At 29.4% G+C, this 21,474-nt stretch overlaps 1 protein-coding gene across 1 annotated transcript in view; it reads right to left on the reverse strand.

Annotated features, from left to right (window-relative positions):
- The window catches only part of LOC143226359 (chaperone Ric-8A-like), a 34,310-nt gene that overhangs the window by 5,199 nt on the left and 7,637 nt on the right, over positions 1 to 21,474 (reverse strand). The window contains 14 exon segments of the mRNA XM_076457232.1: positions 2,148 to 2,267; positions 3,566 to 3,719; positions 5,627 to 5,709; positions 12,460 to 12,521; positions 12,823 to 12,921; positions 13,609 to 13,780; positions 14,009 to 14,099; positions 14,489 to 14,757; positions 15,492 to 15,544; positions 17,575 to 17,617; positions 17,619 to 17,648; positions 18,356 to 18,425; positions 18,854 to 19,067; positions 20,243 to 20,290. Of these exon segments, the coding sequence (XP_076313347.1) occupies positions 2,148 to 2,267; positions 3,566 to 3,719; positions 5,627 to 5,709; positions 12,460 to 12,521; positions 12,823 to 12,921; positions 13,609 to 13,780; positions 14,009 to 14,099; positions 14,489 to 14,757; positions 15,492 to 15,544; positions 17,575 to 17,617; positions 17,619 to 17,648; positions 18,356 to 18,425; positions 18,854 to 19,067; positions 20,243 to 20,290 (1,508 nt within the window).

The following is a 21,474-nucleotide window of genomic DNA, read 5'->3' on the forward strand; positions in this document are numbered from 1 at the left end:
AGAGTACAATTAACTGACTGTTGTGCCCTTGATTGACTATGGCACTTATAATTGTTTCTTACCTAAATAGGTTATACTTAGAAAGACAGTTAAATATTTATGTCTCATATTTATATATTAGTTAATTGTGTAGTAATTATGTTTTAAAATGCATAATTACAAAGTAGAAAACATTTTTCAAACATATGTTATCCTTAGTGAAAGTTCTCAAGACTTAAGTTATTATATGAATGTAACCAAAACAACATTTTTAAAGATATTCTATAACAAATTAAAACATATATCCTTTTTTTTTCTATTTCCTAATTGTATTTATTTCATTGCACAGTGCATTGATGATAATATACAAAGTTAAGAAAAAAATATATAAAATATAAAAATTTCCTTCAGAAACATTTGATTTCATTTAGGTTCTAGAGGTTATATGATGAAGAAAAGTATTTTCATATTTATAATAAAAATCAACCATCACTCAAACTGTTTTAACAGCTAGAGTGCAAATAACTACTACAGATAAATAACATGTTTTATGTACAAAATACTTATAAGCTTTAAAAAAATCTTATGAATTAATGTGGGAAATTCACAAAATTTCCATGTTTTTGTTGCATAAATCTCCTTCACTTGTTGAGTAAATGGTAATCACATCTATCTGAGCTTACACGATGCAGATAAACATCATATAAGGGAACAAATTCTAGGTGCTGTCAAGTTTTCTAGTTACCTCTATAATGCATCCAATTTAAACTTTTACGTTAAAATGTACAAAACATTCTGCAACTGACAATGTATTGTATTTACAATGCAAAACTTGAAATATTAGAAGAGTAGATTGATTAATATATTGAATCACTCCAGCTAATATATTCAGTTGATGTATGTGTGTGTTATAAACACCACTAGAATTCTTCACCTAAGAACAAACCATCATCACTTCATTTCCATGTTTTTTTATTGCAATTAACCAGAGTTCAACTAATGAAAACTGCCATTAATATGACCAAAGAAAAATAAACAGCTAATTAAAATATATGGTTTGAAGTCATGATTTTAAACAATTTAATCAACTAAAAGAAAAATATCTAAAAGTATTTAAATGTAAATGATAAGATTCCTGGGTAAAACACACTTAGCACACAATGTAAACAATTTTGTTTTCCATATTAACTACTGTAAATATTTTAGCAGAGTTTTTTTAATATGTCAGAGCTTTACAATTCAACCATCAACTGAAAAACTTTCCAATGTAAAGCACAAAGTTCAACATTCATGTGTGGAGATAATGTTTGGTATTTCTGTTACAAACATTACTTATTATGCTCACACTACACTTGTTAACTCCTTGTACTTTTCTGATGCAAGATGTTACATTTTTAGGTTTCCGATAGATCCCAGACCCTTTAAGGCATATATTTTTTAAAAGCAGTTATCTCTCTCACATAATGGCTTTCCTTGATTTGTATTTCCTATACATGCACCATTCTCTCTTGTCACAAGCCTAGTGCAGTTGACTCCCATTATACTGTAGAGCACAACTGTCATTTCAAGATTAGGCAAGAAAAGATGCTTCAGAAATAGGGTGGAAGGTGTTAGAAGAGGTAAGTATGTATTGGAAATACACTTTCAGTGCTAGAAAAATGTTAGCTTCCAACACGACTTTTATTGTAAAAGATATAGATATAGTTAGTAATACTGTGAAGAAAGTAAATTATATATATTTAAAAATTACCTTAAATTAATAAATGTAGTAACTAATACTGTAGAGAAAGTAAACAAATATATAAATATATAAAAATTACCTTAAATTAAGAAAACTTAATGAAGATGTGAAAACTATTTGATAGAAAAAACTATTTTAAACTGTTCTTGTTTTGTTAGTTATACAAGAAGCTACTTGTATGAAAACCTATAAACTTAACAAATATTATTTGTTCAATTATGCGTGTAGTTTGTATATGTTTAAGTCACTTTTGCCAAGATGATATCCAGACACACTAGGATAGCTGGATTCAAACAGAAACTAAACAGTAAATAAAGTCTTTTTGTTGGATAGTACAAGTTTAATAAAAAGCCAATCAAGCTACTAACTAACCAGCATATATTTCTAGGATACTAGTTGTTATATCAAATACAGATGGCTTCACTACCTTGCCAACTTAGCCATCATGTTCAAAAGCTCCATGGCTTCCTGTTCTTTCTGCTCATCTGTTAGGCCTTCCATTGGATTAGGTCTTGGAGATTCATAGCAGCCTTTTACTGGATTGATTCTTGAAAAATACAGAATATTTACTTATGTTTATTATACCTTTTGTTTAAATTAAAAATAATAACAAAAGCATCAACAATATGACTCATACGTTAAAAAATATATGTTAGCAAGAGGGTTTAGGAAGTCAAGGGGTTAAAGCCCCAAACCTCCTTGCTTTGTTATTTGGTGATCTTTAACATAAACAGCAGCTAATAGATTTTCTGTTGGTTTTTTTTTTCAGCACTTAACTCATCATGGACACAACATCCCTTGTAATTTTCACTTTTGCAACATGAGCAAGTGATTACAAGATTTGAATAATTAAAATTACAACATGGATATACTATATATTATCTGTAGTTTAAATAACACTTTAAAAATTCTTGTGACATGTTGATGGTACAAAGGTAGCAGGAAAATGCCTTCAGTGAAGCATTATATAAGGCTTAAATATCTTGTAATAATACCATCATCCATATAAAACATTTCAGAGGATAAGCCTCAACATAAAGATCACCAATTTTAATAAACATTTTTTCAGACAAACATTAAGAATGTTTTAATTTCTCAGAGAACACTGACATTTTAAAGTAGTAGAAAAACTATTTCATTACTTAGAAATGTTTGGACTAAAGAAGAGATTCCGACACCTAACGTTATATCTTATTTTCTGCAAATCAATACTTTAAAAGCTTTTGTATAACTATTTGTGCCTATATACATATAAACATATAAAGAAGTGCTTTAACTACAAATATACTAAATCAGAAAGAGCTGTAAGATAACTACATTCCACATGTACTTCAAAACTGGTTGGTAAAGTACTAACGTTATCCTATTTCTTCACCACAAGGTAAAAGTATAAAATATGACAACTGAACAAATCGGTTATGATGCTAATTACTTATTGATCAACCAAAAATTTGTTCAACACGTGAAAAAAGAAAAGAGTATCAAATGGTATATAGCATTTGAAAAACCTGAAAAGCCTTTGTCAATAAAACAAAATGACAAGTTAAGTGAATGAAACTAATCCAAAATGCTCAAATAAATATGAAAGTGAACATAATGAAAACTAGTAACAAGTTGTTTTGTTTTTTTCATAAACTCCACACACAATACTGTACTGATGTTACTTTCCTTTAACTTTAATGGCTTAAAAACTTTGCATTTTTTGGCATGAACTTTCCTTTAGGAAAGCTGTTATTAAGTATTTATAAAAAAATTCCTTTCTTTGAAGCAAAGCAAAATTTTCCTTATCATTAAGCATATGTTTACATGTACAGTAACAGTGGTTAACCACTGATGGAATGTTACCTTTCCTTACAAGCAAGATATTCTTCTGTGTCACTCTCTTCAGACTCACTTGAATAGTTACAAGCACCGCTGCTCTGACCACCAAGCATTAGACCTCTATTTGCCAACAAACCTGCAGCATTGCCGTAGCCAGTGTACTTCACTAGTCGATTCACTGAGAAAACAGAACTTATGCAAAGAGCCAGCTCTAACATCACATAAAACAACAAATAAGGAAACAAACACACATAAAATTATATAATTTACACATGATCTCTTTCAGTTATTTATTACAAACTCAATTCCACAAAAATCAAATCATTCCTCTTTCCATGAATGGTTTAATAACCCATTATCCCAAACCACTGGTTAAGTCCATTGCTGTCTATTCTCCAGCTGGTATCCCATTACACTGCACATTAATTTGTATTATGTTTTGCCTCTGATAAAAAGTAAAAAAAGTTCACGGGCACCAGTCTAGGTTAACAGTTGAAAAACACATCTTAATGCACTACTGCTAGGCTACCTGTTATCCATCATAACAGTATATGAAACAAATACAGTGACTGTTGTTCTGATGACTAGTCTCTTATAACACTGTAAAAAACACAGCAGCTCTAGTTTCAGTGACTAGGACAAATGTTTCCTCTAATTTTTTTCAATCCATGTGTGAAATGAATATTTTCATCTGCACTCTAACTTTACCTTGGGGGGGGGAGTATTTTTAGATCCCCTCAACCATACTGAATCATCAGGCAACTTTGCAATGCTACTAGTTTGTTATTTGGGCTTTAGGCCAAAGACTGGCAGTGTCATTAAGAGACTACTCACTATTATTAAGTATTTATAAAGCTGGAATAATGAAATGTGTGGCATTTGATTGGTTGTTATGCAGCTTAGAGAGAGTAGAACCTATCATATGAATACATGAAGCACAGCAACTATGGTTGCAGTGGCTAGGACCTATAATAAGAATATGTGAAAAACAGCAGCTCTGGTTGCAGTGGCTAAGGCATTTCATAAGAATGCATGAAGCACATCAGCTGTGGTTGCAGTGGATATAGCCTATCATAAAAATACATGAAGCACAGCAGCTGTGATTGCAGTGGCTGGGACCTATCTTATAAATGTACATGAAGCATAGCAGCTGTGGTTGCAGTGGCTAGGGCCTTATAACAGCACATATGGTTCTAGTAGGAAACAGATAAGAGTACTGGGTAAACTAAAGCATTATGTACAGATGGACAGTAGCTTCCACACAGTTGTATTTAATGGTATTATATATACATATGAAAATAAACATATTGTTCATATCAATGTACAAACATCCACACTTCACCATTATATATACTAAAACCTTCACTCTATAAAATAATAATAATGACTGTGAAGCTGTTCTTCTATTTCCATACTTTATCTAGCAGACTGTAAACTCTGAACAAGCCAATCACTTGTAACTATTTTTTTATTATTGCACTCAACAAGTTAGAGCTATTCCCTTATCATTTTTGAATTAATAACTGTCTATCTTACAGATATTCTTCATGTTATATAATACTTTCAGCTGATATTACACAGCAAGTTTTAAAATATTAATTACAAACCCTGTAAATTTTCTTAAAACTTCACATTAGGTTAACAAGCTAGGATCATTTTTACACTAATGTTCACTAGAAATGTTTAAACACTAGACTTTTCAACTTTAATAACAGAATCATAGTTATAGAACTTATTATGATATGCTATTTTTGCACAGTGTGTAACATTTATATTTTTTAAAAAGAGTTGTTTTGAGTTTACAACAAACCTATTTCAATTTGAAGAAAATAAGTGTATACATTTAACAAAGTTTTGACTACTGAAACACTATATATATAAAAATTAATTTTACTTTCAGATATATGCATTAAAACAAGTTAAATAATGTTTGGATATTAATAAAAAAAAGATGTAAATTTCAAAATAGAAAAACAAACAAATCAGAACTACAACAGATATTTTTAATTATAAAACTACTACACTTTCTGTTATGCATGTATTAGAAATTACATCTAAAACCAATAAAGAACATGAGTACCTTACCATTTTCTTTACACAAAACAAATAGAAAATCAGCAACAAGTTCTTTAATGTCTGTGTACGGGGAAGTCATTAGACGAACAAGTCTGAGAGAAGATACCACAAACAAGTGTGAACACCAGAAAGTAATCTAATAGCAAGCATTTACTTATTTTCCTAAAAAAACAAACAAACAAACTACACAACAAATAGTGACAGAGTAGAAGACAGATATCTCATCAACAGCATCCACTTGGATTACTTGTCTGAACAAATAGTGGCTCTAAATATCACTCTTATACCATATCCACAATCCAAAAGTACAAAACAAAGATATCTCATCAACAGCATTCACCACCAATTCTTGGAATACTTATCTGAACAAATAGTCACAATCCAAAAATGCAAAACAAAGTTTTGTGGCAATGGGACACCTACCAAGAACCTTTGGGTTCACAACATGGGGATGCTAACCACTAAGCCACATCCTGGATCCAAAATAAAGCATTTATTTTTGTTTTCATTATTACAGTTAGTCACATTTTGGGAATGTAAAAAGGTCTCTCTTGAATGAAACTTTCACAGAATATCATATATACAGATGTTAATCACTTTCAAACTAAATAGAAACAATATATATTGAGAGAGAAAGTCACTGAGACTGTAAATCAAAACTTATTTCAAATCGTAAGAAATGTACAAAATTCATAGAGGGATTATTATTTATACTTTGTCTTGTGTTACATAACATGGATACTATCATTTTTCTTACAATATCCTTGATAAACAACACGAGGACTGCATGCTACAAATGGGTTTGGTACAAAATATATACTCTCTACAGGTGACTTTGGTGACTATTTTTGTAAAATTGATTCAAATCTATGTGTTTTAAACATAAAAATTTAATCAATAGTTTTCTGAACACTTACTGTTAAATTCTCCACCTAAGAGCTAAAGTCTTCTTACTGATTCAGTAATTTCTTTAAGATCATTTATCATTTCATTATAATTATATTTATTAAACACAGTTACTAAAAAGGGTTCTATATGGTACATATATAAAAAAATTAGTAAGAATTGATATAAGCCTTATGTGATTACTAACTGATTTGATTTATCAGCATAAGAAGCCTTTTTTACTACATTTATAAATACCTGTAGAAATATGTACTAAGACTATGGAAAAAGAATCCTTACAGTCCAAAGATTTGTCTTAAAAAACTTTACAATATATGGTGACATAAGCAGCATCTGATATGAGCTTACAATAATAATAAAAAACATTTAAAAGTTCTTTTAACCCTTTCAGTGTGTTTTTGGCGACCACAGTCGACTTGAAGGCTCAGCGCAGCAGGCGACCTTCCTTTATTCCTGTTAATCTTATGTATTGAATTTAACATATATAGTATTGGGTACAATCACTGAATATTTCAGGGACTTTTGTTGAGTTATTGCCGAGATATCATGCTTTTAGTACTGATACCGTAATTAGTTGAAGTATCAAACATATATATTCAGCGCCATGCCAAATATTCAAAGTTGTAATTCAGTGCTGAAAGGGTTAAAACTTTTCATAGCATGACAACTCAGTCAGCATCTGACAAGAAATTACAGTAACCTTAAGAACAGCTAGAAACAACAGGTCAACATCTACAAACAACAGTCAAATATATTAAGTAACAATAACAGATTTCGAATAAGTTACATACATAAAGCAAAACTAAACATTAACTTTATTATCAAGATAGCAAATTAGATATACTTGTCTTCTAAATCTACTCATAAAGTACAGCCTAGAATGCAATGTTTGATCATTTACATATTCTTGCTATTAATGATGTTTTGGGCCGTTTGTTTTTAAATTTCATGCAAAGCTACACAAGGGCTATCTGTACTTAATAATGTTTTGGGCTGTTTGTTTTTAAATTTCGTGCAAAGCTACACAAGAGCTATCTGTACTTCCTGTCCATAATTTAGCAGTATAAGACTAGAGGGAAAGCAACTAGTCATCACTATCCACTGCTGACTTTTGGGCTACTCTTTCACCAATGGATAGTGGGATTAACTGTAACATTATGATGCCCCCATGGCTGAAAGGGCAAATAGGTTTGGTGTGACAGGAATTTGAACCTACAGTCTTCAAATTACAAGTTAAGCACCCTAACCATCTGGCCATGCCAAGCATTTTTGTTCTCTTTTTGACTGTAAACCCAGTAATATCTCATGAGATATAGCCAGTTTAGAAGATTTAGGTTAGTAATACAAATTCCAAGTGTTACATGTTATATTTATCAATACAACTTATAATAATGGTTATTATAAATAAAGATTTATTTCAAAAGTTTTACAAACTTACAAACAATACCAAGTCCTCTATCTGGCCCAGAATTTAATATTTTATCTACAGTTCAGGATGGGTGAATGAATTTCAAGTTGATATCAGTACAGTTCACCTGACAGCTAGCTAGCTAACTGCTTTGCTGAACACGTTTGTCACAGATGAAAATATTTCATGCCTTCATATAAATATAAACATCTGAAGTTAATTATCTGAAGTGAAAGTTTAGAATGTTTGCAATCTATAAACATCCCTAGTAAAATATTGGAATTTTCTAATTGGTAAGGGGGCCTGACATGGACAGGTGAAAAAGACACTCAACTCATAATCTGAGGGTTGCGGGTTTGAATCACTGTCACACCAAACATGCTTACCCTATCAGCCATGAGGGCATTATAATTTGACTGTCATTCCCACCATTCGTTGGTAAAAGAGTAGTCCAAGAGTTGGTGGTGGATGGTGATGATTAGCTGCCTTCCCTCTAGTTTTACACTGCTAAATTAGGGTTTGCTAAAGCAAATAGCCCTTGTGTAGCTTCATGCAAAATTCAAAACAAACCAAACCAATTGGTAAGTGTTTATCATAGTTATAACTTCCAAAGTTTAAAGTATACTAACTATAGCAAACCAGCAATGTATATCTGTCTCTTAGCACATTAATTCATAAAATTTAAGGTGAGATTCTGAAAAGTTCAGTTGACAACAATATTTGAAGATAAACTGGTGCTTTCATGAAGCACATATTCTCAGTTCTTACACTTAAGAATCTTCTACAAATTTAGAGAATAGGTGGCAATTTTGCAATACACATTTAACAATATAAGTCACATGTATTTCTAAACATAAATTTAACTTATACAAACATTGATATTACAACAAATATATAATAGCAAATCTGTTACACAAGCTAACAATGCAAATCACTCCATTAAAAACAGGTTTAATGATTAATGACAAATTAAAAAAAGATAAACTTAATTATATACAATATACTTGAATAGTAGACCAATATCATTAAATAAAAAACCAGTAAATAAACAAGTGGCCTGCCTTAATTAGTAATATCATAAACATTAGTTCTTGTTTTAAACAACTGTATGATGTATATTTATCTTGAAACTGACTCTCCCTTTCTAACAGCCATCATATAACTTGTCAGCTGTGAAAAGTAATGCCAGATATTTCATAAAAGGCATAATGGGCTTGATGTATCAATTTTTCATAGTACATACAAATCAAACACAGTGGCCCAGTTCACCTCTTTCCTTTTAGAGAATGGTCCCTTACATATAAATTTACTTCAATATATGATGTGAATAACCAATCAACATCTTATAATGCCCTCTAAGTGGTTTTCTTACCCATTTTAACCAGTGAAAAGTACACTACATTGTTTTGAATCAAGATTTCTCAAGAAGGTAGGTTGTGTTTTTTAGTCAGTTCGAAGTTTCATGTTTTTTAAAATGAAAATACATCTTAGTTACTAAAATTAACAAATTGTAGTGGAATTCTATGGTATCAATATAGTTATTTATGAATTTTTGTTTATCCAATGTATGTATAAAAAAAACCTAAAACAAATTTTGTTTGATGTGCAAAATTTGAAAAGGATTACCAACCCAAGTTCAGCAGCAACTGAGTTCAAAGGTTGAAATGAAGAGATAATAGTTTGTTTTACTTCTTAATTTATTGTTATATATATCTTAAGAAAAATAAATTTAATAATTTATTTCTAAATAGTAATACCCTATATACATGTATAATGTATAATAACAGAAACATGACTATATATTACAAAATACTAGTTCACTGAAACACAGCCAAGACAGGGAAGACTAAAAGTCAGTTTTATATTATTGGATATGAAATATGGAGTGCACATGCATTATGCCAATGCAAGTTACATAATGTTAGCTAGGCATAACTGGAAGCTCAACATAATAAAAAAAAATAAATATATATTATGAGATTCAAGCTACTTAGACTAAATATTTGTATTCTTTGTGTTAAAATATGTAGTCATTCTATTGTGACAAAAGCACAATTTATATTTACTTCCTAATTTTTTGTGATGGTTACAAGGTTGTCAAGTGACAGACCCCACATAATTAGAATATATTAAGTAATATAAAATATAAAGTTTTAATGAAAATAAACCTTTGAAATATATATATAGCAGGTTTTAAAGAATATGCAAATAATATCTCAGATTTTTGAGACAAATAATAGTTTTTTTTAATCATAAAATGAAATCAATTTGTACTCAAGCAATGAAAGAGACTTGACATTTTCACAAACAAATCTTTAGTAAAAATACTTCATTGAAAACTGGAATTTTTGTGCACAAAATACTTGTAATCTTTATTAAAAGTCTATCAAATTTTGTGCAGATACACATGCTGTTTCAAAAGTTATTAGTGCAAATACTTAACATGTTCAAATGTACAGACTAACTCGTATATTATACCGAGCCCATTGTGGAAGGGTTAATACACTGTATGCATAAACACACAAGTGATCAAAAGGCACAGAAAATAAATGTAAAAATTACTCTACCTAAATTAATATTTCAATTACAAACACAGCTCATTATAACTATATACAAGAACAAAAACCAAAACTAATGGATTACTAAAATCAAATGTTTCTACCATTACAATTTCAAAGCTTTTAATTCTCTCTTTACATGTCATAGAATTGCTGATTATACATGAGTTATAACTTGTTTTTTTCTCTGTTAATACTGCAGTATTTCTTTAAATGTTCTTTAGTGTATTTCACACAATTACATAACATGATTGACAATTCCATGATTACTCTACATGATTTAGGAATTCAAAATATTTTTGGAATAGCATTGTTTAACTTACCCAAATGTATAGAGACTGATAAAAACTGAAATGTGTTAATTTATGATACATCTATATTGATTTTAACGTATTTATATGCTTCAATACCTGAAAGTTTCAATGTATTCAAATTTTATAGAGTTAAGATAAAAAAGTTTTTACAAAGGAAAAGTTATTAGCTGCTTTACCTGCAGAGCAGTGAAATACCTACTAAGTAAATAATTAAAATAATATTTTTTTTTTTCCCTCGTGACATTATTACATTCTCAGGTAATATAAACATTTACTGAGAGCTGTGATAGTTACTTGTTTTATAGATTTCCACACAAATTTAGGATTTTCCTGGAAATTTGGACATTTACTACTAATCAGTTCCAAATTATTCACAATATCAATGTTACCTATGAGAATTTGACCAATGGAAAAACAAATGTAAGGGGATAAAGTACATTTGCATTTCCAGTAAAAAATTTGGCTGTTACCTAGCACTTTTGTTGTAATAAAAGATGTTACTGCCAATGGCACTCTTGCAAGATAGATAATACTTTGGTGTTTAATTCTGAAGATGTTATGTAATAAATGCTGTATGAAAGTGTCTTTGGCAATTAATTTTAACTTCATAAGTTCTAAACTTTCAGCAAAAAATATTTTTAGTGGTTATTATTTTGGGTTAATGTAAGAATTATAATAGATATATTATTTTTTGAACTTACTTTTACGGTATTTATGAACCAAGCTGCTTGTGTACCTATGACTTTTGTTTGTTTCAAGTTCCCTAATAATATATATCACATATGGAGATTTAAAACAGTTATAATAAACAATACAATTTATCACACTAATTACTGATCAGGATCTATATACCTTACAAAAAAAATCTGAGAATTTCAACTAATATGTTTTATTCAGTTCTTTATAAAAGACAAGAACATAAACTAACACCATATGATGAAACATATGCACCCCCTTCAGTAGTAAACAGTATAAGAACAAGTTAGTAATTTGAAGATTTAAAAATAATACTTCAGAAAACAAAATAAAATAAACATAGTAGTACATCCACAACCACCTTTCTGGGAAAAGAAAACTACAATAATTCCCTGAGCCATCAAATATGTATTCAATATACCTCAAAAGTATACACTGCTATTACAGATAAATATTTGGTATATCTTCTTAATATAACAAAACCTGATAGCTACACATACTTGCAACTCTTATAAAACTACGTATGCAAATACTTTTTCTGTAATACAAGAAGATATTATGTTCATTAACATGAGAATCATACCTAATTACATTAAGCAACATGAGTTGGAAAATACAGTATGAAATACAAGTATGTAAGTTTACCATATGCAGACAGAAAACACATTCACACACATTATAATAAGAAACCACATAAATTAACACAATGATATCAACAAAACAGGTATTATCAGTTGGTATAACTAACAGATAAATATTCACAAAACAACTGAGGACTATTCTAAGTCATTTTATTAATGTCTTTCTTTTTGTTCTTATCTAGTGATTCTAATAAACACCATTATACATTAATTATCTTAACTTATGTGACAGAAAGATCAATTGTTTTCATAGTACATTTTTTGTTATTCTAATTAGATTAAACTGTAGTTCAAATTTAAGGCAGAACAACAAGTTTACCTGTTTCTAAGTGTGTCTCCTTCTTCTGGTTTACATCTTACATCTTTTAAGGGTGGAAGAACCTGTAAACATGAAAAACAGTTATTCTCTGATAACAAAACTAAACATAATAGGTTTGCAAAACAGACTATATTGTTTCTAGTTAGTCATAAGAAAACAAAAAACAACATTAAAGTTTTAAAATTAATAAAACATTTCTAAATAAAATTTATACAAAACAAAATTGTCTTAACTATTTATAAAACATATTTACTCATGCAAAAAAGCATTATTTTCAAAAGTAATTAAAACATATTTCTAATTCTAATTGTTTACCATTCATGGTCAAAAGAGAATTACCTGATTTACTAAATTATTTCTTACCTTAATCTTCATCCATTTCCTAATTATTCTATTAGAACGAGCACATTCTCCAAGACAAGACAGAATTGGGATTAAGAAATCCCTCTGCTTTTTATTTGGCTGAAACATATTATAACAGAATGTGTTAATGAATGTTACCTCACACAATGACTGATACAAATTGTTCAAACAGTCTATCTGTTACAGTCTTTTTAAAGTTTGATTCCCCATTTTTACCTGCATCTCAAGTTCTTGTAAAAGTACTTTTTATACAACACTCTCCTTTACAGCAAATTTTTTAGAATAAAAAATACACTGAAGTCTACACAAATTTTTAAAAGTTAGATGTACAATATTGCATGATTTTAGTCAGTATTTGTAAGAATGAAAACATTTTTAGTTTTATTCAAAAAAAAGATCAAAATACATATTTAATGTCAACTACATTGGTGCATATATTAAAGAAAAAAACACACACTAGATCATGGGTCCCCAATGTGAAAACTGAAGGAAAGCATCAAGAGGGCCATATCAAATACACAATTATGAATAAAACAGTTTGTAAATTGAATGACAAGTAATTAATCTTTACTTTAAATAATTAGAACTACAACAAGGTAGGCACATTATACAACTCAAAGTCATACATTGCAATAAAAACAATTTCAACAAGCAAGTTCATCCAAAAAATTTACACTCTAGTAATTATTAATTATTACTAATTAGGCAAAATAAAAATTTAAATAAATTTACAAAGTAAAAATGAAACTTTTACTAATAAACGATTATATTTCGACAGATGTTCACCTGGTCCATCTTCTTCTGTAGAAATACTAACATTACAGAAACAGCTTCCATGTTCATCCCTTCATATTGCAAGTTTTTGTTATCACTTTTTCCACCAGGGATATCAGTTAATGGAGTAAGTAACTCCTCATAACTGGAATGAGGCATATTGTTGAGAAGATTTATTGTATGGCTAAATAGGAAAAAAAAAAGGTTCTGGTTTATACATATATTTATTTATACAACTGCATTTACTAGGTTAAATGGCATTCTGATCAAAAACATATTTTTAATTGAATACTAGATGTGAGAAATTAACGAAGGCATGCAGTAAACATAAGTGGTAAAAAAAAAAGAATTTATCTTAACATTTCAAACTATTCCTTATTTATATAAACAGAAAAAACATAAAAGCTCTTACTTGTGCAGTTCTTCCTTTTTGGCAGGTGTTTTAGTGTCACACAGAAGAATGTCGTGGAGGATACTGACTAGCCTCATGAAATGTGCTTCCTCTTCCTGTAAGAGAAAAGATGATTTAAGTTTAGTATTCTAATGCCTAGAAACAAGTTTTACGAGTGGTTAAAAATAGAGAACTTTAATCAGTTTTCTTAATAGCATTAAGTATATAAAAACTACAATGGTTCCTTCTAAACAACTACTGAAAATTCCAAATTTTGCTTCTACTGAATGAATATATATGATATATAGTTCTAAACTAAAACATTTAAGTAGTAATAACCTGAGTTAAACTTACTTTATACTTCTATTATGATGACATTATTTTATGGCTCATAGGTATAAAAGTGTTTCCACTGTGAATTTTACAAAAGACTAGTAGTATTAGGAAAACCTGAAGAATACAGTGATCTTTCTACACTGAACTATAAATAAAACAATACACCTGCCTCTTCCATATTTAACTTGTCTACATTCACAGTTAGGTTGAACAGAACCTTAAGAACTTCTGATGCTAAATCTACTTCTTCATCATCAAGACAAGGAATTGGAAAAACTCCAGAATCTCCACCACCTCGTCCTCTCCTACTGCTTTTGCTAAACCTTTTGCTGCCTTTGTGACGATGTCGATTTCTCTCGGCATTGCTCTTCATAATAAGATCTACTATCTCCATCAGATAAATGAGCCCATGATGTTCAGTTCTTAGTTTTGGTCTTTCCATTAACAAAGAAAAAATATTTTTTTTCAGGAAAAAGCATATCAAGACATGATATGGTATGTTACTCTTGCAATAACACTGCTAAAAAAATGTATAAACCCCAAGTATCAAAAAAAGAGTGTAGTATTATCACTTTTCCTATGATTTTAACTTGCAGTTGAATATTTTGGACCACATGGAAAGCTGTGGCAAGCCCAAGTCTGTAACAAACTTCTTTTACTGATTTAAAGCATTATGTATACAAAGTGACTTATGCTAAGTATTCAAAATATGAAAAGGTAAGAGAAATTCATTCAAAATACTTCTTTCATGTACTTACTATAGAATTACAGAATTGTAAAATGTACTCCATAACAGTGTGTGTAAACACAGTATTCAATTTAACCAAATTCTAGCATAAAATTGCATCCATAAGTCTCCAATGAAGTTCTAAAGGCTAACTATGATTTACTTTCTATGACAATTGATGTATATCAAACATACAATATCTTAACGTAGTTATAAAAACCAACATACTCTACAAATTATTCAGAAAACTTTGTCAGATTTGTCATTTAGGTATAGCCATACTTGATTTTTATCTACTTAAATTATAGTTATTTAATTTAAAAGGGATAAAAATATTTTGTTCTTCTATTGTTCTTTCCAAAATTTAATTTTAGTACTCCCTGGGAACAGTCAACAATAACTTAACTTAAAAAACTACTAAATGAAAGTGAAAGAACCAACCTGATATCTGCACATAAAGCAGTCAGTAGAAATAACATTCTCATGTCAAAAAACTGTAAAAATACAACAACATTCACTTTATGAGACTGATCATAGTAATGCAGCAACAAGTCATGAATAAATACATCTGCATTAAAAGTATTTCAGAATGAGCTGGCTTGTAACTAAATCAAAAATTCTTAGTCACATTAAAGAGAAAAACAACAAGGACACAATACAAAAAGTATTTTATGTTTCTAAAAATCATTTCATTCAAATAATAAAAAACAAACCACAATAAATTTGTTGGAACACTACAAGTGCCAAATTATTACAACTTTAAAATAACTCAATTTCTTGAACAAGAAGACTTAAAATTTCCAAAAAGAGCAGGCCTAACCAAAAAGAAACATATAAACAGAATATACATAAATAGTATAAAAACCCACACTACATGTGTAATATTTTTTCTCCTAGAGTTCGAATTCAAATCTCTTTTCTGAGATAGTTTTGTGTGCTCAATTACAAATAGAAGTTTAGCCACAGAGATTTAATATTTGAGGTATTCCTGGTACTATATATTTGAAACATGTTTGTAAGTAGGTTAACATTTAGAACATTATTTGTAATTATGAATACCACGTAATTTGTGGTCTTGTTTGAATGGTATAATCTTAAATAATTTCAACAACTACAGTACCAATAAACAAAATTTTAAATTTCTAGTTTTATCAAGATGGACATGTGAACTTTTTTGTTTGACATTCCACTTTCAATTACATTTTCAATTTGAATTTAAAGCCTTGGAGATTTATTTATTTAAGAAATTTCTTACACTATTTTTTATTCTTTCCTTAAATTTGTATTAAAGTAAAAAATGTGTAAGAAGGTATCAAACAATCAATTTAAAAAGGGTGAAAAAACATAAAAGCATTTTTGTTTAATTCATTGATTTATGTTTAAAGCTTAATATAGTCTTTTTTGTTGCTCTGCGTAATATAAAAATCCTTTACACAACTATGCAAAGTTTTAGTAAATGTATAATAGGTTACCATGTATATTTTGGTATGCAACATATACAAGTGCTTCATAATACACAGAATAATACTATTTAATTTCATGTTGCAATGTACAGAAATTTAAGTATTTTGTTTCTCATTTTGGATGCAAGGGCTCAAAGAAAATATTTTCAATTACTTTGTTTTTTCTTAAGCTCTATAATTATATCTATTAAAAAGTATTTCAGAGCATTAAAAAATTTCCTATAATTATAACTATATGTTGGTAGTTTCTTGACTCAAAGTATTTATGACTACTAGTTGTGAGGAGAACATTGGTGCTTTGCAAAAGGAATTGGATTATTTCACAAGTTAAGGAAATAAATGGCAAAAGTTTTTAACTATAAAAAATGCAAAGTAACACATGTGAGATATCACAACTTGAATTACAAGTACAGTTTCGATGGGAATAACATTAACAGTGTTGTATAGGTCATTGGTCAGGACATATTTTACTATGCCAGGTTCAATCTCGGGCTCCTTACATTAGAAAGGATACTAAGTTGTTGTAAATAATTCAGACAAGAACCAGAATGACACTTTCAATGAAAAGGTTTGTCATACAAGGATAGGTCAAGATCTTTGAAACTTTTTTCTCTTATAAAAAGAGTTAGAGGGAATTGGATTGAGGAGGGTAAGATTGTTAAGTAAACATTTTATTTAATGGTAAAAATGATAAGACCAGGGGACACAAATAACAATTCTGCTTCTTTTTTTTTTATTAACTTAGTTAGTCTATGTAATGAGCTGCCTTTAGCTATGATAGATGCAGTTAATTAAGAGAATTTAAGGGAAGGTTTGATAAATACTAAAATGATAAAGGCTTGCTTTGAATGTTTTATGTTGAAGTTTAGTATTGCAGATGAGATGACCTAGACACACCAACAGGTACCTTGTTGTCTTTATATCATACACACACATGCGAGTGTGTGTGTGTGTATTATTTCTATTTAAAATGAACACATAATCAGGAATCCTTTGAAAAAAATCTCATATTTACTTTCTTAACATTTCACAAATTTAGTAACAAATATCATAAAACATACTTTGACTTCATGTTGTAGATCTGGATCTTTGTATGTTTTCAAGCATCATAATCCCTTCCACACATCTGTTGTAACTGAAAAATAAACTAAATAAACCAAACATATTCTGCAAATTCTCCAGAACTACTAAAACATTACAATGCTTCCAAACTGTGGAATAATTGTTGACAAACTTTATATCTTACACATATATTGTGCAGCGTGGAGACTGTACAAGCTGTCTCCTGTTTACAGTAACCACTTTCTGCTCAGTGTTTGAAAAACTGACCAGTTCAAGCTATAAGTATATCCTAAAGTTTATTTCATGGTTGCAAAGCTGTTGTAGAAACAAACTAATATTTTAAGGAGTCTTGCACCTTCAAGTAGTTTTGTAAGTACTTAGGTAAGTTTGTACTCAGCTTTCAACCATTGTTATGACAGGTAGCCAATATAGTCACCTAAGTCTAATAATTAATTAGTAAAACTTAATCCTCAGGACTTCTCTGTAGATGACAGTAAATTATTAGCCAAAACATAGATAACTAGTACATAATTAGTACCCATTTATTTACTTAAAAAAATAGCCAAATGTGCATGCTATGAAGCACGTCAACAATGTAGGTAATTTCACATGGACCAAAAACTCAGTGCTAAGTTAGCAAATGAGTTATCACAATTAACTGTCACTTTCATAAACAATTATAATGCAGCTTAGCTTCACTGATTTTAAAGCTTTTCTTTTTTCCCTTTCAGAACACACTACTTCATTCTCGTTTAACATTGAATAAAAAAAAACACTTACCAACAAATTCTTTGAATTCCAGTACTATTGAAAATCAGATTACAAAGGCTTTTCTGTGCTTCAATGATCACTACAAAAATGAAATAGTTTTAAAGCTTACACAAATTTAGTAATACATTACTTACAGACATTATACACAAATGTTAGTTGTGAGAATTTTATATAAAAAAATGTATGCAGTGCTCCTGTAATCTTGTAACTATTTTCAGGATTCTTTAGTACAACCTCTCTTTATTTCAAAATATCAGTCTTAACTGTGCATGGAGTTTTGAAAACTGATATTCCATTTTCCCTTTTTTAAGATTTAAACATAGAAAAAACTAGACTTAGGTCCCACATTTTTCTAGGAATATAGAAATAATCAAATATATTAAAATCAGCAAAATGCCAATTTAAGATTAGTTGCTTTTAATAGAAGACCTTTCTTCTTCTGATGACAACCATTCCACTATTATTTTCAAGTATTATTACATCTTAGGAAATAGAAGTACCATTAACCTTTGGGATCTTTCACTGGAACTTGATTATTAATAAGCTCTTCTTCAGTAGCTATTCCTGCCAGCTGTAACATGGTGTCTATGATATCTTTTGTAAACACTTCTTCTAAACCCTTCTTCTCTCTGCTTAAGATGCGAACGGTTTCAAGACAAGCTTGATGGCAATTGGAAAATGACTCATCCCTAAGACACTTTAGTATTCCATCTACAAGCTTCTGAAAATTATACACAAAGGTAAAAATAAAGTGAATAATCTGAGATAAAAAGGTTTTATGTCATTATCTATCAAATGTTTTCTATCACTACAATGCTTAATACTATTGTGTGCATTTTTGACTTTCTTATATGAATAAGAATATTTTATTTCTAGGTCTGTAAATGTTCTGAATGTCATATGGTCAGTAAAATCATTAAGTTGATTTTGTTTTAACTACTTTTCTTCTTTATCATTCCTCTGGAGATAACACCTAGTCTGACCATGAGAGATATAGCTGTTAGACTGTTGACAGCAGTTCCTTTGAAAGTAAACAAAGTGATATCTCAAGGTTACAATCTTGCATATGTTTCAATGGCAATAATTAATAAAGTATGAAACTAGTTTCTCTGGATAAGTTTTATGTTAGCAATTCGACTAAGTAACATGAGATTTAATAATCTGTAACATCGTGTTGTTCAGTTTGGAAATAAGTATTGAGAAAGCAGAGAAAGTTGTATTAATTCACAACTCCAGTAATGGTAACTGTCAACTTTTTACACAAGTACACACAAACACTATGTTTATGCACTTAAATAAACATTATTTTCATTATGAATCATACTGTGTGTCCTATACATTTAATTTTTAAAACAGATTTAGATGTTTTTAGTGGAACTTGGTGTATATATATATATATATATTGCCAAACCTACTGTTATATAACAGATATATTTACTTTTCAGGGAAATTAGTTTATCTAAAAATACCACAACACAAATTACAGTAAATATTTTCATAATACTGTCAGTTTCTTAGCACACATCACAATTCTGTCGTGGACAGGCACAGGATAGTTGCAAAGGTCCTTGCATAATTACTTTCAATTATGATAAATGATAATTAGATTATCAGTTCCTACAGACAATGTAGCCATAAGTAATACTGTAAGATTGGTCTCATAAATGAAATTGTAATTATATTTAAGAAATAGATATGTAATGAAGCATATTATTGAGTTCTCCAATCTGTTTATTTCTGAAAAAATGAAAACCTTACTCTCAAGCAATTTAATGAATGTTATTAGTTAAAGATTATCAGAAATGTAACATACAAAAATGGCTACTTGTCTGTTAAATGACACCAAACTGAGTTCAACTATAAGAAATTTTCCAAATTACAAGGTACATATACTACCTTCTTTTTCAGTACATCAAGTTCAGGAAAAGAAAATGTCTGGGCATTCTGAAACAAAAATATAGAAGCTCAATAAATTGGAAATTACTCTCAAGCAACAATTTGTGTAACAATAAAAGACAACAAACTGGAACATATACATAGACAACAAACTGGAATATATACGTACTTGAAATATATATAGTCTCGTTTTTAAAACACCTATGTTACTGTGTGTTACAATAGAAAGATTTCAACTGAACAGTTTTATCTTGTACATAAGTTTTAAGTGTTTATGGTGAAATATATTTTAACAATACAGAAAAAGTGAGAAACAATTTGCCTTAGGGCTTCAACACAGCCTCCTAACTCACATTAGTGTTCTGTGACTAATAATGTCCAACTAGCTTTGGATTCCATGAAGGTAACTACACAACCTTATTTCATACCTGTCCCATCAATTTCAATGGATGATCTTGTCCCAACTAATATCCCCATCTGTGTTGATTCAAATAAGTACCTTTAATCATTACTATTCAACTAAAGACACATGTATACATCAGTCACAACTCACTAGGTTCAAATTAACACATTAATTGGATATTGCCATGTTAAATTCTTGTGCCTTAACTTTTCCAAACACTTAAACATGTCCAGGCTTAAGGGATGTGTTTACATTAAAATTAGTATTTTTTAGGATACCCGCAGCCCTAGAAACATATACTTGTTACAGAATTCATTTGTCACTGTTCAAAGGTTAAACGTCTTCTGAGAAAGATGTTATTCATATTTTGATGACAAACAACTTCAGAGTAAAGTTTTCTATTCTACCCCATATTCTTTCATCTCTTCGTCAATGCTTTTACAAATTAAGATTTCAGGATAAATATCCTTCTTCCCACATATATATATAACTTCAATAAAAATGTGGATATAACACAATTTAACAAATTCCATTAACCATTACACAAGGAGTCATGAGTCAAAGGCCACATCACTGCATTTGTTGACTTGATTTCAAAAGTTTATTCAACTATTATTTCATTAATTTATACCAATAAGTTTGAAATGAGATTGTAGATTATTATTCAAACTTTAATCTTATATACGAGTTACTTTCTTAACTTAAAAGTGAATATTCAAATAACACATTTAAATATAGATTTTAGTGAGTCACATGGTATATTGAATGCAGCACCATTTAAAATTGGATGTTTGTGATGTCAAAATACAATACTAATACTTTTGTACAA

Source organism: Tachypleus tridentatus, chromosome 9 (genome assembly GCF_004210375.1).
Source record: "Tachypleus tridentatus isolate NWPU-2018 chromosome 9, ASM421037v1, whole genome shotgun sequence".
Taxonomy (NCBI): Eukaryota; Metazoa; Arthropoda; class Merostomata; order Xiphosura; family Limulidae; genus Tachypleus; species Tachypleus tridentatus.